Source organism: Haliaeetus albicilla, chromosome 28, assembly GCF_947461875.1.
Source record: "Haliaeetus albicilla chromosome 28, bHalAlb1.1, whole genome shotgun sequence".
NCBI classification, from domain to species: domain Eukaryota; kingdom Metazoa; phylum Chordata; class Aves; order Accipitriformes; family Accipitridae; genus Haliaeetus; species Haliaeetus albicilla.
In genome coordinates this window covers 2219000-2236918 of record NC_091510.1, presented here as the reverse complement: position 1 = coordinate 2236918, position 17919 = coordinate 2219000, and the positions used below count along the sequence as shown (strand labels likewise).

Sequence of the window (17919 nt, the reverse complement as noted above, 5' to 3'; positions counted from 1 at the left end):
TAAACTCTGGTTCCCTCAGGAAAATCCGATGTTTACAAGCTTAGAAATTGGAAAAAAGAAGTGGATAAAGTTAAATTTAAAGATGAAGTAAGACTTCCTTTTTCTATTTTTGTTTCTTTAATACTATTCTTTCTTCTCTTCCCATACTACTGACACGCAGTTTATTGTAATCTCCTCTTCTTGATTTCTGCTTGTGCATGTACGAGCAATTACCAGAAAGCTGAAGAGAAGGCACACGGGAAATCTGCTAGCAGCCTTCCAAAGGTTACAAAGACAAAGAGAGAGTCAGGCTCTTCACAGTGGTGCTCGTCAGAAGGTGGAGAGACAATGGCTCAAATTGCAACGAGAGAGGTTCAAACTGAATGTAAGGAATGAGGAAAATAAAGCAGTGGTGCAGGCTTCCTAGAGAGGTTGTGCAGTCTCTGCCCTTGGAGGTTCCTTCCAAGAGCTGATGGGATAAAGCCCTGAGCAACCTGGCCTGATCTGAGAGCTGACCCTGCTTTGAGAACAGGATTGGACTACAGACATCTTGACATCGCCTCCACTCCTCTACCCTCAATTATCCTGTGATCCTATGAAGTGCAGGTTTCCTCTGTGGTGGCTTCTTTGCTGTGTACTATCTAATGCTAAGTAATAATGCGTACTCTCACAAATACAGTGTACTTTACCTCTCCATTTCAGACAGAACCTACTCTGAATAATCTGACTTGTACTGCAAAAGAAAAACACAGTATGCTGGTGGGCTGCAAGTTACATTGCTTCTCTTGAGTAAAGCTTATCCTGGATGCCTTCATATAAAGGAAAACCATACTTCACAGAGTTAAGTGTTCCTTCTGAATTACACAGCTGGTTTACAAGGCACTTGGTTAAAATTCCAAGGCGTCACGGCTGATCACATTACATTTGCAAAACATGAGCTTTTTGATATATCAAGTCTCTATAGTTATACTCAGGTATCCTGTTAAAAAGAAGATACTTGCAGCATGTGAACGTATTTTTAAAAGGTATCATTAGTATATTAATTGCTACTGCAATGCTATAACAACTGTTCACAGCACTAGCATTTAAGGATTCGGGTTCTTGATATGCTAAACCAGATGAAGCACAGATCAAAACTGTATAAACCAGATGACAATTCACTAAGTCACACTGACACTATGCTGGGTCAGACTCATTCAACAAGTTAGGAGGTTAGCTTTCAGTGAATAAAAGTTATGCAGATGAGGCAACATGTCCACGCTGAAGTTACAGCAGCCTCCCACAGGTCTTTGCAACAATCCCTTTTGCATTCTCCCCAGTTCTTGTCCCCATGATCAGTATCTGTAGATCCTCAAAGCCTTTTCAAGGTAGGATCATAGAGCATAAGCTTTCTTTAAGGATAGGTAAAGATTTTCTGTGGTTGCAAATTTGCAGATGCACTTAGCCGAGTCACTGGCCAGAGGCAGACCCAGAGCCAAGCCCCAGTGATGACTGGTTACCAGTCACAACAAGTTCTCCACTGGACCTAGGAGGAATTCCTGTTTGCTCTTGGGAAGTAGTAGCAGGGGAATGTTACCTTTCAGTTCCTCTTAAGCAATACGTGATGTATTATTTTTCAAAACTACAGACCAGATCGCTCTGAGATGCCTCTGCAACCTTCAGCAGCAGCAGCTTATAAAGGACCTAATGAGAACCTACAAGACGACAAAGGACATTGGGGCAAAACTGGCTTTGGTCCAGGTTTCTAACAACTGGAGAAGTGGACCACATCCCTAGTGGGGATGCTGCTACAGTGCCTAGAAAAGTTAAACACCTACTATGTTCCTGGACAATGTGCTTCCTCTGAGAGGGAGCCAAACAGATGCATGCAATGCTCATGGATACCAACTACAATGAAAGATGCTGTCTCCAGGAAAACGGCTCCAGGAAAGTACTGGGAAGAAGGTTTTGAGCATTCAGGAGGAACTGTATCAGTGTCTGTTTTGTACTTGTCTATAAAAAAAAAAAAAAAAAAGGTGGGGTAAGAGGAGGGGTGAGAAGAAGGATAACTAACTTTCTATATTCATCCCAGAAAACATGCAGACTAGTCAACTGTTGCAGACCAAGTGCAGTCAGACAGACATATAGCAAGAGGCAGTAACTTTATTCAAGTAATACTGTCACAGCCTGAATGTTGTACAGGTCTGAAAATTGTAATTTCTAGTTTCAGCACAGCATGCAACAGACTGCCTGGAGCTACAGCAGCCTGGCAGAGTAATTAATTTGCTTTCCTATCTGTAGATTAGTTGGGTTCCCCTTTCTGTATGGTGCCCAGTTCTCATGGATGACCTAGCACAGCAGTAGAGTTAGGGCATACGCACATATCTATTGGCACTAGAGTCACGGTAGATGAACATATCAATCGATCTAGGTTGACAAAGACCAAATGAACATGAGAACCTTCAGCCTCTGCTGTGAACCAGAACCTCTCCCTTTGCTAGCTCTGTGAATAGAAGTTTCCACAACAGCCATGACTCCATCCTTCAATCCTTCCAAAGTTTAATAAGTGCTAGATCTCACATTTCCACCCCCACCCCCCCCAAAAAAAAGCACAGTGCAAGTATGAGGTACCTTTTGTGGCTCTAGTCCAGACAGAAGAGATTAGCTAAGTTACCAACAGTCCTTGAGAAGAAGGGCAACTCTCCAGATGGGAGAACAATGACCACTCTGTCCAATGAGTCTCTGCAATTGGTTTGGGAAACTTTGTTTCCCTCAAGGATCTATATTCTTCCCACAAATACAGAGAAAGAAGTAAGCAATATGTGCCCTAAGTACTTCCAGACCAGAAAAGAGTGCCTGCGTCATTGCCAGAAGAATCCACTAAAATGTAGAAAAGTGGCAGAAGAACAGACCACACATTCAGTCTCAGCCGTGAAGTCAATCTTGTTTATCTGGCAGATATCTGGAAGGGGGACAGTCAGAGGATGGAGTAAAAATTGCATTAAACAATTCAGAAGCTGCTATGAACTGCTGCTCCCTTCTCCTCCAAGCACGACAAGGTCTCAGTAAAAGCACTGCTCTTCCCAGAGTACCTCTGCCATGCTCTATCCCCCCTTCTTTTGTTATTGCTGCCAGACAAGATCTAATAAAGGCATGGTCCTGCAGCCAGCCCTGCAGGGAAGTGCACAGCTGCCACATTGCCCTCAAACTTATTCCAGCTAATAGGCACACTCTTCCCTTTCTACACCTACTCCATTAACAGTATAGTAGGTTTTAAATAGTTATTTTTACCCAGAACACCTTTGTAGACTGTAATTATGACTTGATTATTCATTGCTTTGCATGGTTCCTCAGTTTACTGGTTACAATTGTTAATTCAGCACTAGAGAAAGTTTTATTAAAGGTCTTGGGCGGGGGGGTTGCTTTTATTGGGATATTTTCTTACGCTTTTGCTCACTTGTTCTTGTAGTTGTATTTTGTTACCATTAACTCATTTCAATTGTTCCTTTAGATCTAATTCTCACGCTTCTTTCCAACCTTGATCCTCTGGAATTCTTTTTTTTTTGTTTTGTTTTTTAAACCTGCTTTCTTCCCTTAGTTCTTCTATTAGAATAAATGTGGGAGATGGAGAGCAGCAGTGGCTGCAGAAGATTCCTGACTCAGTACAGAAAGCACAGCCCTGCAGTGAAGAGAAAAAAAGATCAGTGGAGAGAAGATGCACATTACAGAATGGGAGTGACCAGCAATGTGGGGAAAAAAAAAAAAAAAAAAAAAAAAAGTGTTGCTGGCCCGCCAAAATTCACCCATCCAGATAGCCACCAGAAAGAGAAAGGAAGAGATATGAAGTGGAAGCATTTCGAGATTCCAATCACTTTATAACCTTTTGTCCATAAAATAATCAGCCAATGCACAAGCCTCTCATAATCAGCTGAACCAGAGGAAGCAGGTTCTAGTTTTAGATCCACATGAGAGCAGGAAGGTGGCATGTTCTTACTACTTACTCCCTCTTGTTTTTACAGAGGATATGACAGATAACCAGAAATCAGTTTGCCTGCTGTATGAACTGAAGGTCAGCCATGAGTCTTCCCTGCTGGACCTCCCTCTTGCCTTCAGATGCCTGAATGCAACTGCAGCACCATGCAACAGCTGCTCAGGCAGCAGCTGCTGGCAACCACTCAGCTTATCAGCAAATGGATTCTTTAGCTAGGGAATCAGAGGCTGTACCACCAAGCACAACTTCCTGAAGAAAATCCATGCTGCTGGAAGGCTGGAAATAAATGGGAGCCAACAGCTGCTATAGCTTTTTCCTGGGAAAGCAGATGAACCAGAAGCAGGAAGCAGGTGCATCAGGGATCTGCCCCAAAACCCCTACAGCGCAACAGAGCTGGCATCCAGCAATCTGTGTGGAAGGCTGGCAGAGGGGAGCAAAGCAAACTGTGACGTGAAGTGGCACGCCAATACATCATGCCAAGAAAAAAACCTCACAGTATGTGAACTAGGTTTTCTGGCAGAGAATGTATATGTACTCAGGCCCCAGAACAGCTCTGACAATACACTGGTTGATCTAGTTACGCAAATATCTGGCATGAAAATACACCCTGTATTACTATCAAGCTTTAAAAAAAAAAAAAAAAAGAACAAAATGAAAAAAAAAAAAAAAAAAAAAAAAGGGCTGTCCTTGGAGCTCACCTTTCCTGACACAATTTCCTGAGTCAATTTTTACCTTTTCTTAAACCACAGATTATAAATCTGTTTAAACTGTGGGTGTTAATTTAATCTAGAGAAATAGATCTTGAAGAAAAGAAAGATCCCTTCAAACCAAACCAAGGTACATTTAAGCAAAGTATTGTTAGAGCAGTAAGGGAGTTCCATCTTCATAAAATAACAACATAATGTAATGCAACTTATTTGATTTGAAAAAAGAAAACTAATGACCAGAATTCAATGCAACACATTTTTTTACTCACACTATCAGAAATAGTTCCATATTTCTTTCCCTTTTAATGTACAGCAATTAGGAGAAATCAGCGTAGATATTCTAAACCAGCATGAAAAGGATGCTATTGTACTAACATAAAACTGGTTTTGTGCTTTACAGCTAATACAGTGTTCTTATTTACTTAGAACAAATGTTTCCAACTCCAATTTCACAACACTGAGATCTAATTGTTAGTTCTTACCAACAGTTCTGTTGCAAAGATAGTGTCGAACACTGATATTTCCCAACTGATTTGGTATCACTTGGTTGACCTGTAGGCATATTTCTGTGTCTTCACCTCTGATGTCAATTTCACCATTAACGCCAAATATTTGGAAAACCACAACAGACATCTGTCAACAAAATCAAGATAAAACAATATGAGTTTGTTTTTTAAGTTCTGTCAAAACCTTTTCTCCCACAAAAGGAAAAGAATCTTTGTATCCTCAACCCTTGCTCACAGAAAAACACTAAGTTTTCTCATTTCTTCTTCTTTTCTTTTTGTACCCATTGGCTTGACAATGGGTTGCTCAATTGTCTGTCCAAAGACAGACATTTGTATTTATAACCCACTAATACCAATTCAGAATTGGACAGAAAAAGCCATGAAAGTGAGACAGACTTTCCCCACTCTGACAAAGAAGCATGTGACCTACGTGACACCTGAAATTTTCTAAGGCTGCATTCAACTTCATGCATATCATAAGCACAACCAAGCATTTGCGGTGCTGAATCAGACCAGGTTAAAGAACCAGGATAGGCTACTAAACTTTGGCTATCTGCATAGTAGTCAGCCCTTTTTCTCTATTTATTGGATTGCTGTATCTTTCAAAAAAAAGTAGCAGCCAGTTTCAAAAGTCAGCTTTGGTATCAGAAGGTATATGTCCATCATTACTACTACTTTGGGCTCATTTTCCTAATGACTTTTTAGTTATAGTCTACAAGTAGAAAAACATATGCTAACATGCATTTGCATAACAATCTGAATGAATTCTGGTTTCTCCATATTACCTATATGCACAGATGATTGAAAATTTATTTAAAAGGAACCAATCATTGAAGTGAGCTGCTTTTTTTTTTTCTCTCTTTTTTTTTTTTTTTTTTTAAATGAAGGTGATCCACAAATAGTTTAAAGCAAAGGTAGGATTACATGACTAACATTACTAAAAAGGAAAATACGTCAGCAAGCACACAACAGATTTCAGTAAATTCACTGTCTTTCTTTGGGCCCATATACTCTTAGGTTTCCAGTTCATGACTTTAACTGATAGAATAATAAAATTTAAGAAGCACTAATTAGGGCAAGGATCAGCAAGGTATAAGTAAATAGGCAGATGGAAAAAGTTGGACCCTGCATAATGTCTCAGGGAGGGAATCTCTCTCTATATGCACTATTCTTCTAATCTTCTCTAAATGCTGGGCATTCTCTAAATACTGACATAACCCTGGACAACAGGCATCTCTGATCTGACCCAGCAGGGCTGTTGTTACACTCCTATTTGCAAATACTACAGAATGCTACCAGTGCTAAAGAAACATCTCCATATAAGAGATGTCAGAGTTATGGTGCTTTCTTTTAGATATACTTGATGATGTTAAAAAGCTCATTTTAAATATCGTATTCAACAGAGCATAAAAGAACATGATGATATTACAAAATATTGCTAGGTACTAAAGCAGAAATATTTTCTGACATTTTTAAGCAGCTACTGTCATTTATCAACAGTGGCTATAGAGGAGATAACAAGGACAGAGAATGCTCAGTGTAACTTGGATTATAATCTTCATTTGTACTTAATACAAATGCACTAGATTTATAGGCTTACATAATACACTAACAAAAGTTCCCCAAACTACTTGAAAAATCACCTCTAGAAGCATGAATTTCAGCTCTATTTTAAGGTTTAATTTACTGAAGCATGTATTCTAATGGAATTCAATATTACCATTTCTTCACTAGTCTCATGGGCATTCTCTGAAGCAGCGCTCATGGCATCTGGAGATGACCCATCACAATTTTCAATCACTGTGCCTCCTTCATGGGCATTTTCTGATGGGTTTTGATAGTTTGTGGCTGTAATACCTTCCATATATACATCAGAAAAAACGCAAAGTTAGCATAGCATAACCTGAATCACTCCTGCATTAAGAATAAAGTCAGTGTCTGTTACTGTATGCATACATTAACTCATTTTTTAAGATGAGTTGAATGACTTATTAAACAAATATTTACGATTGAACTGCCAAATCCATTCCTCTAACAGAGAGTTCAAAGTTCTAGATGCTATGCAAGTAAGACAGGATATAGAACCAAAATGGCACTCTACATGCATTGTTTAAAAAATTGTGAAGGGCCTTTTTTAGTCTTTCAAATCAAATATAAAACTGATCCAGCAGAAAAAAAGGTTAAAGATTCCAAGCCATGTATCTAAAACACTACACAGTGCATTTAGCGCAAATGCTTGCGGTTTTATGTTTAGAGAAATAAGCTATATATATTTTCGTTAGAGTGATCATGGTAATGTTTCCTTGACAACTAGGAAGCATGCAGACTTAACCTGCAGTTAAATATTGTTTAACAAGCTAAAAACACATATAAAGGTTATTTAAAATGGAAAGTATATTTTATGGCATGCTCCCACACAAGCACATGCAGGAATACTACAATGCAAATATATAACAAGTTTGCAAGTAAAGCATTCTTCTCATTGCTCTAGACTGAAAAGAAATCCTACAGAAAAAAATAGTCATTCTTTATTCAAAGTAGAATTTATCAGAAAAGAGGTACCAATAAAGTCTTATCATATTTCCTGACATTAGAAAATTATTTAATCAGTTTTGCCAGAAAGCTACTAGATCATTACAATTGCATAAGCCCACAATACTACAGACTATATAGACATAATTACCATATGCCTGAATTTCTCCCTCAGATCTGGAGTAAATGCTCATGCACAGATGAGCAAAAATTGGACAAATACCTGCTGTTAGACAGTCAATAGCTAGGTACTGCTCTGTAAGGAACGAGCTGCAAGGAGACTACCAAATCTATCTGCCTGGTAACGAGCATGGTGAGTATTAACAAAAATCCATTTCTTTTTCATCTACTTGTAAAATTAAAGCTTCTTTACCACTTCAAGCATAACACTGATTCAGGGTACAAACCTGTAAACACTTACAGCCAAAGCAACAGCTTTCAAGCAAAGCAGGGAACAGTTCTGCTTAATTCAGAGTTGCAACATAGTACTGCAATGCTTTTACTCTCCTCAAGAGGAAAATTACTTAGTGTTTAATTAAGTAGCACTACATAAGTAGCGTACCTTATTGCTTTCCCTGAAAGCACATGATATGCTGTGAATACATATGACATTACTGACTGGAGAAGCAAACAGAAATAGTGCTGTAAAGTATCCAGGATTTGCTGTGCTACAATCCTTTTGAGTATTATTTTGGTAACAAACAACATTTTTATATATTGCTTAAAAATATTTTGTTAAACCTACTTACCTTTCTCCAGAAAGCTTTGGCTGTCACTTCCATCACTCTCTATCAAATGATCCTCTAGCATCATACTATCAATAGAAATGGTATCCAGCGAGACTTGTGATGGACTTCTCTTCATATTCTTGTAAGAAACAGAGAATGCAGGGAGGTTGGACGGGCAGCGTTCCTTAGGCTTTGCACTTTTTAAATATAAAGATATCAGGAAATTATTATTTCAAATTAAAGGAATTAGATAGAAGTTACTTTAAAAAATTCCTCTAAACCAGGCAAGATACAAAAGAAAAAATCTGATTATTCAATTATCCTTTGGCAAGAAAAAGATATAAGCATAGAAACAACATGCATTCCTGTAGCTATTTGTGTTAATATTTCTCTCAATATGTATTAACATTTAAACTGAAAGTAAATAGTTTAAATCAATTAACAGCTCACTTTAGCTTTGATTGAATGCTGGATACTGCAAATCTTATATCTTTACATACTTTTAAAATTTTCATCTACTAGATGTTCACTTCCATTGACCATTACTAAAAGTATGTGGCCAAGATTGATAAATATTTTCAGATAGAAGGAAAATTGATTGAATCTTCTGTACCTTGATGAAGACTGGGATGCAAACATTCTAACTGAAGTCACCTTCTCTTTGTTGATTTCAAGCTCTTCAGGTTCTAAGGCAGTTTCTGTTTCCAAGTCAGTGACTTGGTTAAGACAGCCTTCAGTTGTGCCTTCCTGTTCATTTAACTTATTTGAGAATATGTTTTTGTCATCCTCTTTATCAATGAAAAATTCTGTAGAATCTTCTCTCTTATTTAAAATGGACATTGAATCTCTAGGATGCAAGCTACTTTTCTCACTTAGAGGTCCACAGACCTCCTCTGAATCACTTCTACTAAAAAGTCCACTGCTTCCTCCTTCACTCGTATCTCCCAAACCTTTATCTGATGCATCATCTGAAAATGACATTCCTTTCTGAAAATCCGTATTACTGTCCGATTTAAACAAAAGAGGATCTATTAAAATTCCTTTATTAAGTTCAGCATTCAGAGGCTTGCAGTCATTTACATAATCAAAATTAGTAATACCAGCTTGCACTATCTTATTGCCAACTAATTTACTCTCTGAAGTAAGAGGTTCCCCATTTCCCAAAGGGGAGAGTTCTGATGCCATGGGACTTCCTTCTTCCACAACTGGAGACTTACAAGGGTTTCCCTGAGTCACTGGATGGAGTAGTAAGGCTAGTTCTGCACTTTTCAGTAGGATCCCAATGCAGACATCAGTTTGCTTTGCAGGTTTTCCTGTCACTGCTTCTACATCATTCCTTAAATTTTCTAGGAGCAATACAAGAGATTCGTGGAGAAACAGCAAAAAAAGATACTGGTAATGATTGATCTGCACGCTCACGTGTTTCTGAACATGGACAAGAACATGTACATCTGCATCAGAGGAAGAGCTTTCAGAAAACGCTCCTGAAGTGTCTGACATTTGAATGCCATTGGTCAAGGGCTCTGTCTCACTGCTGTAATATTCCTTTAGAAGTTTTTTACGTTGCAGTCTATTAGCAAGATCACTAGATTCACTTTTTGGAATGTTCAAAGCTGTCTGATTATGCGATAAAAGCTCTTTTTGTGACTTTGCAAATCTTACTGGCTGGCAAATCCAAAGTGAAAGTGGGAATGAGTCCACAAAGCTTATCGGTCGGCCTTTCCCACTTTTCGTTCCTTCATAATCTATCCAAAACTGGGAAAAATGCAAGGCCCAAACATCAGTAGCTGCAGATGTCTTTAATGCATATTTATTCAATTTTGGGATGATATAACCTTTATAAACATCATGCATTTTAGTATCTTGTTCATGAGCATGTCTCTGGAAGATTGGATGCAAAAGATTAAAATTCTTCCGGGACTTAGGAAAAGTGGTGAAAGTTCGACTGAAAAATTCACAGTCTTTGAAGTTCTGAAACAAAGCTTCTAGATCAGAGTGTCTGCAGTTTGGTGAGTATCTTGTATTTGTAGCAATCATCTCTGAACTTTGAATGGAAAGTGCACGAGGTTGATCTTTATGAATTTCAGGTTTGTTTTCAGATGGGATGATGAACTGCAAGAAAGAAATATATTTTGTCTAGTTAGAAATGTGTAGATTAAGAAGGTATACAATTAAAGAAACAAAATAATAGCCATGACAGCTAAAATAAAGGAACATAATCATAGTTTTATGAGAACTCAAGTACACTAACACAGAACAGGGATAAGTCAGGCTTACAGATTATCACTTATGTTTCCTTTCATTTTTAAGAATAATGCTGTGGCATCTAAAACTCAGCGTTTGTACAAAAATGTAAAGGTCTCAGCCTTTTCTTATGTGAAGGATTTAGATTTAGGTCAGCTATATTAGGCTGAAGTGTCTCATTTCTTCAACTCAGAAACAGCTTGGCAGAAAGTTTCTTCTAGTGTTCCAAGTATTTACAACTTTGAACTCCAAATTATAATTCTCCGGTTTTCAATGTGATTTGTCAAATAGGGTTTTTCACTATAGAGTACTACAGTATTTTATTTCTATGTTAAGATACAAAGAAACAATGAAACATGCTAACACAGTTAATATTCTTAACGTTGCAGAACACAGAACAGGTATTTTGTGATCATTATCTGATAATCATAATAATTTTTTTTCATAATAAAAAAATACTCCAACTCCTAAAACCCAACAAAATAGTTCAGCATACTGGATTTAATTTAACTTGCATATCTTTAGTGAAGTTTTAAAGGAAATATATATTTTTATGCCAAATCCTGTAATGGATGTTGTTGACACGGACCTTGGCCACACTAGTTTTGCTAGTATCAGTGACACTACCTTCTGTCACAACATCTCCATGCTGAATCTCTAGAAAGATCAGAGTAAAAAAAAGTCATCCTAAAGACACTTAAAAGATGGGAGTGATGAAGTTTCTTCATGTAAATAAAAGGACTCAGAACGAAATAATCAAATATGTAACTATGTCATAATTAACTATATGATATGTAAATATCAAGCACACCAATAATAAAAGAGTCATAATTTTCTAGAATAAAAATAATGCAGTTAATACAGGGATGAAATAATTAATATGAATCAAGGTCTGAGGGATTTGAGAATACTTTTATCTTCTCTTAGTTTAGTGAGCTATTCACATGTAGTAACTCACTATTAGATCAGTCTGTATTTATAGTTGCCTGGTTGTTAGCTCTCAATAATTGTTTTCATTCAGTACAAACCATGTCCTTTTAAAGTATCAGTAAATATGCACCAAGAACCTTAGGAAGATAACCATGTCTGCACATGTTACCTTTTTAGAATCCTTGAAACCTCTCCTGTGGGCACCATCGAAAAGATTCCTTGTTTTGTTCACCTCTGAACCTTGGAAACCAATGCCCAATGCAAATCGGAGGGGGCAGAAATTGTCTGCTCAATAATCCTTCTCCTCCAAAGGAGGAGAAAAGGGAAGCAAAAATCTGATGTTCAGCTGCATTAACAAGCATCACTCCTCTGGAATAAACATATAGAGAACTTCTATACCTGAACTACAGCCAAGGGCCAGCGTGAAACAGAAAACGGTGAGAATGGGTTTTGGAGAAGGAAATAAACCTTCGGTTGAACTGCTTTCTTTACTCCAGGCATTCACTAACAAGACGAAAGTTTTGATATACTACAACCAGAGTAACAAGGGAGGGCCCTTGCATTAATACGGAGTGCAAATAGGAATTTTTTGCTAGTCATTTTTACTTTAGTGCTCAATTTTTTTTCTTCTGCTATGTCAGCTTCATTGAACACAGTGAAATAATTTGTTAATACTCCCATTCAGGTCTTCAATACAACACCAAAATACCCCTAGGACATAGACAAAGTAGCATGGTAGACAGATGTCTGTCTTCAAACCATCATATTCTGCATAGCTTTCCAGAGCAGCGTTGCTTATTGTGTGGGCTGTTTGTTCATTTATTTGTCCATTTATTCCTTAAGCTGCTTTGCTCACAGCTATTCAGAGTAAAAGTATTTTCCTCCAAGGAACCACAAAACCCCTCCTCAATGACAGCGTACCTTTAACATTAGTCCATCAACTCTAACATCAACATGTTCATCTGATTTTGAATTGTCATTTAACTTGTACATGGCCATGAACTGAATAAGACTCTGTTTCAAATCCAGCACAAACTGATTTAGCCAAAGAATACTTCTCTCATCCAGGGTGAACTGTAAAGCATTCAGCTGGCCATACAAATTTGGACATGGAACTAAAAGAGAAAACAAAACAAAATCATGAGAGTAAGTAGAATTTTTAGGGGTTGGTTGATTTTTTTTTTTTTTTTTTTTAATGAGTACAGACTTACATTTTCACTGGTATTTTACATCAGAGAAAGAATGGAAACCCACTCCTTTAGTCCCAAGGAAGAATAAATTGTTAGGGGATACCTAAAGTGATGCTTCTTTCTCTCACTTCAAGCAAGTAACTGAATTTTTGAATGTAAAAGCTAATATTAGAATAGAACGAAGTCTGAGGAGAGGGGGAGACTGTCCTCATTACAGAGGGAGGGCAGGACCAATGAGATTTGCTGTCCTCAAGTCCTATCCCCAAGAAATCCACAGACATTTCTGTATATAAAACAGGGCCAGCCCCATAACACATTAATAAAAATAACTCCAGCAGATCTTTGTTGCATCTTACATACTACTGCAATAGTTTTGAGTTCTTTTATGTAGCCAGACAGTGGAACTGCAGAAACAATACATGTATGTTGGAGAACGAATAATTTATGTCAGTAAAAATGCTGTGAGTGTTTTCAAACTTAAAAACCATATTTATAAAAAACAGTATTTATAGAAGTTTGCCAGAAGCAAGCACTGTGGAAATGGAGCAGTGTTGTGTTCTGTCCATTTTAGAAAGCCATTACCTACTTCCAACTGTCAACCTAGAATCAGTATTAAGCTTCATAAATGTGAAAGTAACACATAAAATTTATGGTTTGGTACCAAAAAAAAGTCTTACTAGGAAAGTCCTTTCCATCTGGGTAGTAATATTCAGTGAATTCAATATGAATAGCTGGCATTTCTGGTGGAAGATAAAGTGACTTTTTATTGCAAGAGATCAGAGCTTTAGGGGAAGAACGACATTGGTCTGCTGTTGAAACCTGTAAAAGATAAAAGATTCATTTCATTAATACACTACATTTTTATGAATCATTAAGCATTTGTAGTTGCAAGGCACTGCTCCTAGTAGGGTAACATTCCACTGCTCTCAGATGTAGATCCCCAACTACACAAAGTGCTAACAATGAGAAACTTAGTTGCCTTGTAGTAGAAGCAATCCACATAGAACAGTTTCACGAGAAAACTAAATAGTATTAACAATACCAGATCCCCTTCCTTCATGCCAGGCAGGAGGCAGCAGGTCACTTTCAAAGGCATTCAGTAGAAGCCTAGAGTGATCTGGTATCCTTATTGCAAACACTACAGGTGCTGTATAAGCAATTAAGCTAGGACGTGGTATATTTGCATACCGTCTGTCCAAAAGGATTCCATATCTTGATGATAAGGGATAGATAAGCTAGATAAGTTTATTACACAACTGTTAGGAAGTCCTTGTACTGTCGTAAGGACAGATTCCAGTACATGGGCCAACTCTCGACTGTGCACTGCTAAGCAAGGTGTTCAGCATGCACCTGGCAGAGGTATGTATGCTTGGCTATGCCCGAAGGTCTACTTCACAGGAGAATCAAGACACTCTAGAACAGTAATCCTCCATTTCTCATTGCTTACAATGTAAATTATGAAACAAGAAGAGATGACCTTTTGATATATATTTGACCTTAAATTTCTTGGAATGTGCCCTAGTTTAAAAAGTACATTGTCAAAACAAAGTTCTTTCATCCAACACTTAGTAGGTCAGACTACTAGTTTGAAATCAGCCAACATATTAATATTGAATATATGATGATGTCTACTTGTGTTAGTTTCACTGGAAATAATGAATATATAACCTTTATAAGCCTGCTTCACTCTACATAGCTGTTTTCAAGCTGCAAACATCTCTGTATTAACACAGACAAAAATTCAAATAATAACAGATCTATTTGGAAAAAGAGCTTTTTGTAGATTGTATAGAAATGATGACAATTAAAAAAATTGAAAATGTATTTGTGTAGGGAGGAGGAGGAGACAAGCATCTGAAGAGTAGAAGGCAAATGAAAACACTGACAGTACAAAATGATATTACAAAACCACTTCAAACCCAGATGAAGGCTTCTGGCAGCAAGCTGCAACCTCCCACTCTACCAGAAGCAATATAGCAAAAAAGCACTGAAAACTGGAACAAGAGCAAGTAGAAGTCACAATGACTAAGGGCACACACTAAGCATTTTTGTTAGGACCTAAAATTTAGTAGTAGATCCTCCTATATCACTACCATTCTGCCTTAGAGATATACTCCTCCTCTATCCCAGTTGCCTCCTATCTGCACCGAAGAGTGAATCTGGACCACAACCAGTAACTAAAACTACTCAAACAAATGGGGGGGGGGGGGGGGAGAATGATTAAGGTGTCTACTCAAAATATCACTGAGGGAGGGAGGGGCTGGAGAAAAATTTTAAAAACCTCTTAATTTAACATGTAAAAAAAACCCCAAATCCATGTACTTTGAAAAAGATAATAAGAAAAGCATGAAATACAAAACCACATATTAAAATATTGGGTACCTAACACACTACAATGAAAAGATGAAAATCCAAATGTCAGGATTTGGGGTACAGTAGAACTTGGATCAAAAACATAGTTATGATAGGGTATCATCTAATACAAAGTCATTAAGAAAATATCCACCAATTTTAACAAAGCAGAAGCAGGCCCATAAAGGTCTAATCCAATAATGAATGGAAAGACTTCTACTAATTTCAATGGGCTTCGGAATTGTCCCTTAAAAACCATAGTTATGTAACAGTCAAGGGCAAAGAAGCCCCAGTTTTACTAACTTGAAGAAATGTACCTGATATATATTGAAATCTGCAAGTCTAACCACAATAGGACTAGACATCAGTTTGCCCTTTGGTTGTTGGGAAGATACAGAGGAAGCCCTAGATGTTCCTTTCGGTATCTGTTCCTTGCCTGTAGGAAAGAATAGTGATGAAATCATTGAAAAGAACAGTCTTTTTTAGAATAGTTTTAACATTTCATGGAATTAGAGCATTAGTGATGCAAACAAAGTACCTGTTTGTAGGTTCTGAGGACATACAGCAGGTGGTGATTTGGGAGGAGAATCTAAGACCTGGTCCTTCACAGCCTGCTTAAGCAATTCAACATTGCTTTTGAATTCATTTAATAATTCTTTGGCCCATCCACTCCTGGTTTTAGTGGCATCACTATAATGCATCCAGTGATTGCAGCTGTCTCCTGCAAATAAGAAGAACGGGGGAGATACTAACTCATTTGAAAGTTTGCTTCTAACCGGATAACAAGTTTCCACTACTTCATAATTCTTCTTCAAAATATAATCTCATTGTATGCTGTAATTATAGAACAACAGAAGTTATAACAGACGTTAAAACAGAAGTTATATATTACATAAAAACAAGTCTCACTCCTTCACAAAATCACTCAGAAAACAACGTAATATTGCCACCTGCCTTTAAAAACCACTAACTAATGCTGAAAACATCACTGAATATTTCCAGTTCACAGAAATCTGATAACATGTTAATGTCACACGTGAGAACATAAAAAAAAAGTTTCACTGAAAAAAAAAAAAAAAAAGAGAGCAAGTAACAGAGCAATGTTCTCATGCTCATTTTTTCCAAGCTTATCTTTCCTGCCAGAACTGTGTCCTAAGAAGTTCCTGGTCCCTTTCCAGAAATATGTTCTTTTTGTCTTGGCTCCCTAGCACCTTTATGGCATACAAACAAGAAGGTAAGTTCAATCAGTGCTGCAGCACACGCAGCCTTAAAAGTCAAGCCCAGTAGAAATTCTTTTATTCCTAACATGTGTCTGTTGGTCAAGCATTAAACCTCTGAAAGGACACAAGGATGAAATACAAATAACTTCTAACAGGTGGTACCTCACTCTTCAAATACCAGCATGCAAAAACTTACTTTATTTAGGACTTAATGAGGTTTTGAATACTTACAGTGGGGATGACTAGATATGGTTGCTATTAAAATAGGAAAATGCTTTGGGAAAAAATTGTGATTTCAAGTCTAAATGCAGAGATAGAAGAAACTTTAAAGGAGGGGCCTACCACAAGAGACAGCGTTTTTCCCCTGCCTCACAGCCTTTTGATGGTTATTCATATCTTTCTAGCTAAGGAAGAGGAGAAAGGAACAGGGCAGAAAACAGAAAGAGAGCAAGAGGGCAAAGATACATTAAATTCAAGTTCATGAAGCTAGGATTCTACAAAACACGCCTGAAGTGGGGTCACCCCAAGCATATGCACATAAACTCTGAAGTACCTACAGGACAGCAGCATTATAGGGAAAGCTCTCATACCCCTTCTGGGAAGTCAGTATGGGCAGGAGCCTCTCTGAAGTGCTTGTACACTAACACACACAGCACAGGCAAACTGCGGGAGCAGAAGGAATTGGAGATCTACATGCAGTTGCAGGGCTGTGATCTCACTGGGATCACAGAGACACAGTGAGGTAGCACACACGCTGAAATGCTGCAAAGGATGGACACAGGCTCTTTGGGAAGCACAGGCCAAGAAGGCGAGGTGGGCGAGTCACCCCTTCAGTGAGATCAGTGGGAACACATGGAGCTCTGCCTTGGGATGGATGATCAGCCAGCTGAGCCCTCACAGGTCAGGATTAGAGGGCAGACCAACATGGATGATGTTGTGGTGGATGTCTGCTACAGACTGTCTGACTAGGAAGATGATGAGGCCCTCTTCAGACAACTGAAAGAAGTATCATGTTCACAGACCCTGGTCCTCATTAGGAACTTTAGCCACCCCAGTATCTACTGGAGGGACAACACAGCAAGACACAAGCAATCCATGCCACTTCTGAAAGTGCATCAATGACCACCTCTTAACACAAGTAATCAAGGAGCCAAAGAGAGCACATGCTCTGCTGGACCCAATTCTTACAAAAAAGGAAGAACTGTTCAGGGATGAGAAGGTCAGGGGCAGCCTTGGCTGCAGTGACCATGACATGGTGGAGTTCAGGATTCCGAGGTGAAGGAACAAGGCAAAAAGTTGAATGACAACCCAGGACTTCAGGAGAGCAGCCTTTGGCCTGCTTGAAAGCATCTCATGGGATATAACCCTGGCCAGAAGAGGGGCCCAGGAGAGCTGGTTGATGTTCAAGAATCACCTCCAAGCCAAAGAACAGTCCACCCCAAAAAGCAGGAAATCTAGCAAATATGGAAGGAGGCCTGTGTGGATGAACCAGGAACTCCTGACTAAATTCAAAGATAAAAAGGAAGCGTACAAGATGTGGAAACAGCATCAGGTTACCCAA

At 38.3% G+C, this 17919-nt stretch overlaps 1 protein-coding gene across 3 annotated transcripts in view; it reads right to left on the bottom strand.

Annotated features, from left to right (window-relative positions):
• The window catches only part of BLTP3B (bridge-like lipid transfer protein family member 3B), a 59661-nt gene that overhangs the window by 8539 nt on the left and 33203 nt on the right, over window positions 1-17919 (bottom strand). For all 3 annotated transcript variants that reach the window (XM_069773338.1, XM_069773339.1, XM_069773340.1), the window contains 8 exons: window positions 15677-15859; window positions 15456-15574; window positions 13464-13605; window positions 12518-12711; window positions 9036-10534; window positions 8444-8619; window positions 6883-7019; window positions 5139-5289 (listed from right to left, as the gene is read on the bottom strand). In XM_069773338.1, the coding sequence (XP_069629439.1) occupies window positions 5139-5289; window positions 6883-7019; window positions 8444-8619; window positions 9036-10534; window positions 12518-12711; window positions 13464-13605; window positions 15456-15574; window positions 15677-15859 (2601 nt within the window). The remainder of the gene's footprint in view (window positions 1-5138; window positions 5290-6882; window positions 7020-8443; window positions 8620-9035; window positions 10535-12517; window positions 12712-13463; window positions 13606-15455; window positions 15575-15676; window positions 15860-17919) is intronic.